This window comes from Helianthus annuus, chromosome 11 (genome assembly GCF_002127325.2).
Source record: "Helianthus annuus cultivar XRQ/B chromosome 11, HanXRQr2.0-SUNRISE, whole genome shotgun sequence".
NCBI classification, from domain to species: domain Eukaryota; kingdom Viridiplantae; phylum Streptophyta; class Magnoliopsida; order Asterales; family Asteraceae; genus Helianthus; species Helianthus annuus.
Genome location: NC_035443.2, coordinates 162,106,567 through 162,117,354, shown reverse-complemented (window position 1 = coordinate 162,117,354; position 10,788 = coordinate 162,106,567). Strand labels below are relative to the sequence as shown.

Sequence of the window (10,788 nt, the reverse complement as noted above, 5' to 3'; positions counted from 1 at the left end):
TCAACGCCCACAACGCCCTATGTTCTAATTCAACCGGGAGATGGCAAGCTTTGCCATATACGATCATAAAGGGTGTGGTGCCTAACGGTGTCTTATAGGCGGTACGGAATGCCCACAAAGCGTCGTCGAGCTTTTCCGACCAATCCTTCCTACTTTTTCCTACCGTTTTCTCAAGGATTCTCTTCACCCCTCGGTTTGCATTCTCTACTTGGCCACTAGTTTGCGGGTGATATGCGGTGGAAAGACGATGAGTGACACCGTAACGCGCAAGTGCCTTTTCCATGGCGGAATTGCAAAAATGCGTGCCACGGTCACTTATTATAGCTTTAGGTATCCCGAAACGTGTAAACAACTTCTTGAGGAATCTCACCACCACTCGGGCATCATTGGTGGGCAAAGCTTGAGCTTCAACCCACTTAGAAACGTAGTCAATGGCCACGAGGATGTACCTATTCCCGCTAGAAGACGGGAAAGGTCCCATGAAATCAATGCCCCAAACGTCAAAGACTTCCAATACTTGGATTGGATTTTGAGGCATTTCATCCTTGGATGAGATGTTGCCGGTACGTTGGCAACGATCACAAGTCCTAACAAACTCTACGGCATCCTTAACTACCGTCGGCCAATAAAACCCACTATCGAAAACTTTTTGTGCCGTCACATGTGCTCCGTGATGACCCCCAGTTAAACCTTCATGCACATGCCTAAGGATGTCTAAACCCTCCTCCTTAGCGACACACCTCCTAAGCACTCTATCTCCTCCTATCCTAAAGAGGTAAGGATCATCCCATATGTACTTCCTAGCCTCCCTAAGAAGCTTTTTCTTTTGTTGGAACGACATCCCCCTCACAAGATCTCCGGTTGCCAAATAATTTGCCAAATCCGAAAACCATGGCAAACCCTCTACCTTGGCACTCACAAAATCTATGGTTTCGTGGGGAAAGGTATCTCCTATGGTATCCTCACGAACTTCCTCTCTCTTAGGGTCCTCTAACCGTGACAAGTGGTCGGCGGCCACATTTTCCGCTCCCTTTTTATCCTTAATTTCTATATCGAACTCGGAGAGCAAAAGAATCCACCTAATAAGACGTGGCTTCGCATCTTTCTTTTGGAAAAGAAAGCGCAGAGCGGAGTGATCGGTGAACACGGTGGTTTTAGAAAGCACGAGATATGAGCGAAACTTGTCAAACGCAAACACTACGGCTAAGAGTTCCTTTTCCGTTGTGGTATAGTTCTCTTGAGCATCGTTCAGAGTTTTGCTCGCGTAGTAAATCGGATGAAAGTGTTTATCGACTCTTTGACCTAGGACCGCACCTACGGCATAATCACTTGCGTCACACATGAGCTCAAAGGGTAAGCTCCAATCGGGCGACACAAGTATTGGGGCACTAACGAGTTTCTCTTTCAAGAAGTCAAACGCCTTGATGCACTCCTTGTCGAAGACAAAAGGTACATCCTTCTCTAAAAGCCTAGTCATCGGGCGTGTGATTTTGGAAAAATCCTTTATGAAACGCCTATAAAAGCCCGCATGACCTAGGAAACTCCTAACGGACTTAACACTAGTAGGTGGAGGCAATCTACTTATGGTATCTATCTTGGCCCTATCCACCTCTATTCCCTCTCTCGACACCTTGTGTCCTAGCACTATTCCCTCCGTCACCATAAAGTGACACTTCTCCCAATTCAACATAAGGTTCGTCTCTATGCATCTCTTAAGCATCCTATCTAGGTTGGAAAGGCATTGGTCGAACGTGGTGCCATAAACTGAGAAGTCATCCATAAAGACCTCCATGGAAGTCTCAAGCATGTCTTGGAAGATGGCAACCATGCATCTTTGGAAGGTAGCCGGAGCGTTGCATAACCCGAAAGGCATGCGGCGATACGCATAAGTGCCGTAAGGGCATGTGAATGTCGTTTTATCTTGATCCTCCGGGGCGATGGGGATCTGAAAATAACCCGAAAATCCATCGAGAAAACAATAGAATTGTTGACCCGCTAGACGCTCCAACATTTGGTCAATGAATGGTAAGGGGAAGTGATCTTTCCGGGTGGCGTCGTTTAATTTTCGATAATCTATGCATACACGCCAACCGGTAATGGTACGGGATGGGATTAACCCGTTCTTTTCATTCATGATCACCGTCATCCCACCCTTTTTTGGGACGACTTGGGTCGGGCTAACCCATGGTGAATCGGAAATGGGGTAAATTACCCCGGCATCTAACAACTTAAGAACCTCTTTCTTAACAACCTCTTGCATGTTCGGATTAAGGCGCCTTTGAGGTTGCACCACCGGCTTATAGTCATCTTCCATGAGGATTCGGTGGGTGCAATAGGCGGGGCTTATGCCCTTGATATCCGAAAGGCGCCATGCAATAGCTTCCCTATTCACTCTCAACACCTCTAAGAGTCTACCCTTTTCTCCCTCCTCTAACTTAGACGAAATAATGACGGGAAACTCGGACCCCTCACCTAGGAAAGCATACTCTAAGTGGGACGGGAGGACTTTAAGCTCTAAAGGGGCGGGCTTCTCTACGGGTGTACTCTCACTTTCACTCTTTATTTCACTCAATTCTAGCACTTCGGGAACCCACTCGTCCTCGTCTACCTCTTTACTCTCACTAACACTCTCCTCTACCTTCTCAATTACCTCCTCTATCCTACTCTCGACTAGGTCGGCTCCACTAATGTAGTCAAAGCAATGGTCAACACAAGATAAGAAAGACTCTATGAAATAGACCGAATGACAAGGACTACTAAGATCGTCGGAACTACTAGGGTGTTCCATGGAGCGTGCTATCTCGAAAGTCACCCTCTCCTCGCCGACTTGAAGTGTGATTTTCCCGTCGAAGACATCGATGATGGCCTTGGCGGTACACAAGAATGGGCGTCCTAGAATGATGGGAACCTTTTCGTCGGCTTCCATGTCAAGAACTACGAAGTCTACCGGGAAGACAAACTTATCCACTTTGACTAGAAGGTTTTCTATGATACCTCGTGGATACTTGATGGACCTATCGGCTAGCGACAAAGACATGCGTGTAGGTGACAACTCTCCTAGCCCTAACCTCTCATACATAGAATATGGCATCAAGTTAATACTCGCTCCTAGGTCGGCTAGGGCCCTACACTCGGTATCACTCCCAAACAAACACGGGATGGTAAAAAGGCCCGGATCCGTCAATTTCTCCGGAACCTTGTTCAACACTACGGCTGAACATCCTCCACTAAGGGGGATGTTGGAAACCTCTCCTAACCTATCCTTACGCTTCAGAAGGTCCTTAAGGAATTTTGCATACTTGGGCATGGACTGGAGGGCTTCTATGAAAGGAAGGTTTATCCTAAGCTGCTTGAAGATTTCTAAAAATTTTCCGTACTCTTTGGAATAGGTTTGATTTCTAAGGCGGGACGGAAAAGGAGCACGGGAAATATCAACAGTCGGTGAAGGAACAACTTGGACGGGTTTCTTTCCTACACTCTTCTCACTCGAGGGCGCTCCGGTGTGTGCGGTACTTGCTGGGATTAACCTAGGTTGCACTTTACCGGGCGCCTCCATCTCAATCTCTTCATCTACAGGCTCTTCCTCTTCTATCTCTACGGTCTCGGGTCTCACTACCTCTCCTAAGGTCCTACCACTACGGGTTGAAATTGCCTTCAAAGAACCAGATGGGTTGGGCTTTGTGTTGCCCGAAAAGTGACCGGGAGGTCGTTCTTGCAACTGGCGTGCAATATCCCCAACTTGTCTTTGAAGGTCTAGGAAACTAGAATGATTGTTCTTTAGGAGAGTGGCGTGGTCCTCTAAGGTACGTTGGGTAGCTTGGTCCTTAACCAATAATTGGGAAAGAAGGTCCTCTATCCTAGACAAACTACCCCCTGACCCCTCACTCTTGGGTTGAACCTCTTGGTTTGACCCCTCACCCCTAAACTGACCACCTGAACCTGAACTAGCAAATTGACCTGTTTGACCCGACCCCCCACTAGAATAAAAACCTGGCCCCCTACTTTGGTATTGACCTGACGGAAAACCAGGGGGGTTACCTGAGGAGCGATAATTATTAGCACGCCAATTAGAGTTACTATTGTTGAACGGGTTAGTTGGACCCCTATTTTGACCTGCTAAATACTCGACCTGCTCTAGTGTGATGGTTGGGCAATCAATGGTGTCATGTCCCCCTCTACAAACCTCGCATCTATCTACCTTCTTCTTAATTTCTAGCAACTCTTTGGTGATATAGTCAAGCTGAGATATTACCTTTGAGTCTGAAACGACTTGATTCACTCCTCGAGAGGATGAGGAGGTAACCACAGGATTGGAATTCCTGCCGGTAGCACTATGATCTATATCAGCATGAGCGAAGCTCTCAAAGAGGTCGTTGCAGTCAGCCACAGTTTTCTTTCCCATTAGGTGGCCTCCTGCGGATGTGTCGAATCGGGCCTTGCACTCAGGGGTAAGACCATTATAAAATTTTTCTACTAAGGCCCAATCCGACAGTCCATGTTGGGAACAACGCGAGAGCAATGTTTGAAACCTCTCCCATGCTAAGTGATAAGGTTCGTCAGGCTCCATTCTGAAGGAATGGATATTTAGCTAGGAAGGCATCTCTAAGTCCAGCCCAAGTGGTGTAAGTACCTGCCGGCTGCGAATCAAGCCAGGTGGCTGCGCGGCCAGCAAGCGAAAAGGGGAAGACTTGGAGATAACGGGCATCAAGATTCACACCTTCGATACCGAAGGTGCTACACAGACGGGTGAGACGGTTGATATGTGCTGGCGCGTCTTCATCATCACGACCGTGAAACTGACAAGAGTTGTTAATGGCAGTCATGATGTATGAAGGAATTTGCCAAGACTTATCATTGGTGATTTCAGGGAGGGTGATGGGTGAGTTTGCGGTAAAACCCGCGGTGGAACGCTGGTGGACAGTTTGGTTTTCGGCCATTTGGTGAACTGGTGGTGGACTAGGGTGACGGGAGGGTGGTGGGGAATTGTGGGGTGATGACTTAGGGGTAAAGTCGAAGTTCGGTGGTTTAGATGGAAGTGTAGAGTCAGAAAGGGCTGAAGATGAAGTTGGGGGTTTTCGAACCTGAGGGATTGGTGTGGAGACGGAAGACTTGTCAATTGGTGGCTTCACTGGTCCCTGCGAACGTGTGTGGGGCATGAACTGCAAAACCAAGAATAAAACAAGTAAGTCAACTCCAATAAAAGACTCAAAGAAATATGAAAAAGACACTAAAAGTACTTGGACTCCTACGACTCACAAACACACAAAAAGCACGTAACGAAATCAGTTGAAATCCAAACAAAGCAGTTAACGCAATTGTCAAGAAGTCCCCGGCAACGGCGCCAAAAACTTGACGTGGAAAAAGTAGTTCAACTAATTAAACTAAAATTACCCTAAATTACGACTCAAGTAATAAAAATCTAGACTCCTAAACCAGACTAAACTACTCACCGGCAAGTGTACCGGTTAATTCTAGCACAGAAAAGTAAGTCCGGATGTCGAACCCACAAGGACTCTACGAATTACGTTAACGACTCAGTTAAGACTAAATACTGACACGACTAACAAATATTGTGTTTGGGGGGGGGTTTTGCTAAAATCCTAAAATTGCTATTAAATTAAAATTAACTAAAGCACGCACGAAGATCTAGGGTTTTGATTCAGATGAGATTAAAGACTACCTAGACATGAATCCGGTTTGACAACGAATGGACTTTTAACGGGTTTATTGTTGTATGGAGCCGGGATCGTTAAATACTAAACCTTAAGGTATTTCAATGCTAAGACTTCCCGACCCTTCTCAGGAAGAAACCTAGGAAACCCTACAAGGCTGTTATGATTACCGACTGTTAGATTTCCTCTCAGTCCTCTAACGATTCTAAAAGTGCCCTAATATGACTATCTACCTCTCAGCGCGATAATCTAAGGCAGTTCTAGGTTCTGATTTGACTTACTAGACACAACTGCAATTAGGGAACTAACCTCGACTTCTCTCAAAATCTAATTTAGCTATATATTGCACTGCGACCTAATAACTAACTCGAGCCTCTCAGCGACAAGCTAAGCAGAATACTTACTTCTAATTATATTTTAGTTACTGTTTCTAAGGCTATCGGCCGATTTACCCAAAGATTACCCGAACCCGCAAAGATGCAAATAATCAACACAGACCTATGTTGTGATAAAGACCGTCACTAAGATCTATGTGAAACAGCAAGTAATCCACAATCAAAGGTAAATACGCATGTGCACCAAGTCAAAAATTCTAGAACACGTTACTTTAAAAATCAATCCATAATCAAACAAATGAAAACCATTAAAAGATCCAAAACAATGATCAAACCATCATCTAGTCTAGGTAGTTACGAAGATCTAGCCAAGAAACATCATGTCTAACGAAAACAAATCAGTTTCAAAACAAGAATTCATGACTAAAGTGACAAAACGTGAAAATAGTGAAAAACGGGAGGTAAGACCCGAGTTATCTTCTTTCCTACGCTCCGTGCTTCGATCCTATGATTCTTGTACGCTCGAACGCCTCGAAAACCTTCAAAATCTGCTCTGGAATTCGCCCTAGGGTTCTTGATTCGTGTCTTATCGTTGTTGATGATAAAATATTCAATTTATATGAAACCCTAGTCGACCAGCATATCAGGCGTGTCAGTTACACCAGTCGCGTAGCGCGACTGGTCAAGGTCATGTGCTCGCGCTACGCGAGTGCTCTCCAGTCAACGAAAAGTCAATTTTAGCAGTGGTGTAGCGCGACTGTCAAAGGGTTCTCTCTCGCGCTACGCGAGTGGGACTTTTTCACAGAATGTTGCTTCCAAAATCTTGTTTAACTCTCCAAAATCCTTGCAATTTATTCTAACACTTTTGTGTATTGAACCAAGACTTGACATTCGACATTTCAGCTCGGTTTTGCTCCAATTCCAGCATTTTTGTGTATCACGACCTGGAAAACGCAATAAAGATCAATAGCACGCAATTCTAACCTAAACTAAACTAAAAATAACAATAAAATATACAAACTATACACGATAAAAGTATGTATTTTGCAATACATCAGGGGGCGACACAGAGCTCCCCATCAAACCCTAAATTCTCATAAATCTCACAAATTGAAGGTCAAGATCAATTCCAAAACGAAATCCGAGCCTAGATTAGTGATCTCTATTGTAAGGGGGTCATAAGGTATGTGAAATTTGATAGGAAATCTCTACTTGAAATTCTGATGAACTTAGGGAACTCGAAATTTGTTGATGCATGATTGTTATATGAATGAAATAGGAACATTAAAGTGTCTAGGAGTAAACCCTAGACAAGTGTATGTTGAAATCATGCTTAAATCTAGTAAATTCTATGAAGGTGATAAGTGGGTTATTGTGGAACTTGATAAACACTAGGATTTTGGTCATAGTTCTAGTGTAATCTGATATTTATGAAGTGATTTCAGATTTATTGATGTTGAAATTTATATGTGATTGTCCGATTGATGTTAATTTTGGCCACATAACAAGTCATGAACTTGATAATGAATTATGTAGAATCCTGCCTTAAAGTGTTTGTAAAAATGCCTCAAAGAAGGCCTAAAACTGAAATTCAAGTTAAAACGCATATTTGTAATGTTTTGGCAAACTATGTGATATATGTTAAGAAAAGAGTTCTAAACATGCTATGGTTGAACTCTATAGGAAAGGAAACCGGAGCATCTAGTGGACAAGCCGGTGGTGACGTGCGTTTGAAAGGTGTGCTTTGAAGGTAAGTAACTTGATTCGTTACATTATGAAATTTAGATATTTCAATAGTTCATAGTTGCGTTTTAATATAAAGCTTGGTCTTAGTAAAAGTGACGTCGTTCACTACTTAATTTAATGAGTTAAAAATTGATTAGAAAACGTTTGGTAGTCGTAGAAATGGAGGATTCCATAAATGAGCCAAACGGGTCGAATAACTGATTAGTGTGTAGTAAAAGTATGTGTGGAATTGCATTTGGCGAACACGGATCACAAGAGCGCGAAACCATAGATTTGGTATTGAAACGCCGATGATCATAAGCCCCGGATGTTGGGTAAAATACGCCTTGCGGTCATAAAACTTGTTAGTGGGTAAATCAGAGCAAATCTATACGGGTCGAATAAATACATTATGCACTTATAAACTTCCAGCCCGTACATTCCATTTTTGACTCAATAGTTATGATAGGCGTGTCGGTAATTTTATTACGGACGCATAGGAAAAAGAATCGGCTAAAACGGACGCTCGAGTCGTAAGTTATGAATGTTTGAAGTTGAAATGTGCAAATTTTAAGAGCTTGGAATTCTGCATCCCAAAACAAGCAGCAAGCTGTGAAATATAGGGTGTCGCGTCATGCGACACCAAACTAAAAACACCGTCGCGCGACAGCCCCGACACGCAGCATTTTGTTTGTTTTTCATTGTTTAAGCCATAGTACTTGTTTATACTTGATTTTAAGTTGTCAAAATTAACAATTGATGTGGTTTTGACCATAGGTGATGATGGACTTAATCCGGATGGCGATCAAGCATGTAACAAGAACCAAACACAATCTTTTGAAGCTTTCGCGATTAGTTAACTGTGTTTAAGACAATGTTTATGTTGTTGACACTTAAATATTCGTTTTGGGGTTGTTAAACTAGTAGTAGTTATCTAAAACGTTAACTCTATGAAAACTTCCGTTATGAATGATATATTAATCTAGTTTTTGGTATATAAAATGTTCCATTTTATATTAAATTTTTATATAAATGAGAAGGGTGATACAAGTTGGTAATCAGAGCTCAAGGTTATCAACAAAGTGTTCAGTTCAAGCTTGATCGATCGTCCGGTAAGAATTAATTAATTATTTTTGTAGATCTTATCTTATGTAAGAAAAAGAGATGTGAATTAATGTGCATGGGAAGAGCGTGTTAACACACTCAAATCCGGAAAGTGCACTAAATGAGAACGGTCAAAGCAAGTTACGAACTTGGCTAAACCGAAGCAAATAAAGCTATGTTATAAATGAAATGTTTAATAATTGATGTAAACATTTCAGTTTCAAGATGACGGATAGGAATGACAATGATCCGGTGCCGACAGGCGACAAGCACCGAACAAATGAAAGAGATAATTGCTGAAGAAGTCGGGAAGGCAATTGAGGGTAGTCTATCCGGTTTCATAGACAAAATTCAAAACACAGTGTTATCGTTAGTTGAAGAACGAGTTAAAAGGTTGGAAGACAATGTCAACCTTATGAGAGAAAAATTCCGAGAACGTAAGGGATGTTCGTATAAGGAGTTTATGGCGTGTAAACCGCCAATTTACAATGGGGAGGTTGACCCAATAATATGCCAAAGATGGCTAAGTGATGTTGAAGGGGTGTTTGAAAGGACCCACTGTGACGTGAGCGATTTTGTGGATTACGGAACAGTTCAGTTGAGGGGTCAAGCCAAGGACTGGTGGGACAACAAAAAGAAAGAGATTGGAGCCGAAGCGGCAAGGGTTATTTCATGGGACGAGTTTAAGGTACCATTCCTTAAACATCATAGTCCCAAGGCAGTCATCAATAGGGATGAGCTCGGTACCGACCGGTACCGAACCGGTACCGGAACCGAAAGTGCCGGTACCGAAAATCCTCAAAAGTGGGTACCGGTACCGAATATACCCGGTACGGTACGGTTTGGTACCGGTACGGTACCAGTATTTGAGGGTAAAAACCGGTAAATATTGGTACCGTACCGGACCGGAACCGAACCAGTACCGAAAATGTCAAAAGTCGGTACCAAAAAGGTACCCAGTTTGGTAAATTCGGTACCGGTACCGGTTCGGTACCGGTACCGGGTCCATTTTGCTCATCCCTAGTCATCAACAGGATCAAGGAGGAGTTCATCCAGTTAAGACACCGGGGTGAAAGAATTGATAAAATCACGAGCATTTTCATGGATAAGCTGAGATTCTGCGACGAGTTAGTGACTACTGAAGAGCAGAAGATATACTACTATTATAACAAGTTGAGCACTGAATACCAGGAGTTTATGACGCCCTCAAAGTATGAAACCCTCACGGAAATTATTAACACCGCCCGGGAGCGGGAGATCGAACTGAAGAAACAGATTGAGATGGGCGAACGAAGGGCGCAAGATGTGAATCCAAGCCCTGCAAAGAAGGCGAAAACATCAGAATAGACGCGAAAGGCGGGTCGCCAAGTTGTAAAGTTTGTGAAAAAGGGCACAAGGGCGAGTGCCGCTTCAAGGACAAATCTTGTCCCATATGCAGGAAAACGGGGCACACGGCATCCTTATGTCCGGGTAAAATTTCAGTGTGCTACAAGTGTTATCAGCCCGGTCACAAAAAGTCTGAATGCCCGGAATTGGTCGGGAAAAAGAACAAGAAAGGTGTTCAAGTGGAGACCCAAAAAGCGATGGCTAGGTCTTTCCAATTAACTGCGGCTAAAGCAAAGACAGGACCCGATGTGGTTTCAGGTATATTCGCGATAAACTCGATCCCAACACGTGTATTATTTGATACGGGTGCGAATAAGTCCTTTTTTTTCACATGGACTTATTCGACATCCTTCATTTGTATTAACAAAATTATCTATGCCTTTAGAGGTTGAAATAGGAGATAACAAAAGTTTCATAATGTGTGATGTTTGTCAAGATTGTAAATTGAGCATTGATGACGAGGAATATTCAATAGATTTAATCCCAATGTCGATGGGAGAATTTCAAGTGGTGGTCGGGATGGATTGGTTATCTCGGCACCACGCCAAGGTTGTATGTTTCCGTAA

The 10,788-nt window shown here is 43.3% G+C and overlaps 1 protein-coding gene across 1 annotated transcript; it reads right to left on the bottom strand.

The window, feature by feature from the left end:
• Positions 1-449: 449 nt before the first annotated feature.
• On the bottom strand, positions 450-3,079 carry LOC118484175. The gene is made up of 4 exons (XM_035980146.1): positions 2,749-3,079; positions 2,277-2,679; positions 617-1,832; positions 450-458 (listed from the first exon to the last, which is right to left on the bottom strand). Exons 1-4 carry the CDS (start codon positions 3,077-3,079, stop codon positions 450-452), a joined length of 1,959 nt encoding a protein of 652 aa, XP_035836039.1.
• Positions 3,080-10,788: the final 7,709 nt, after the last annotated feature.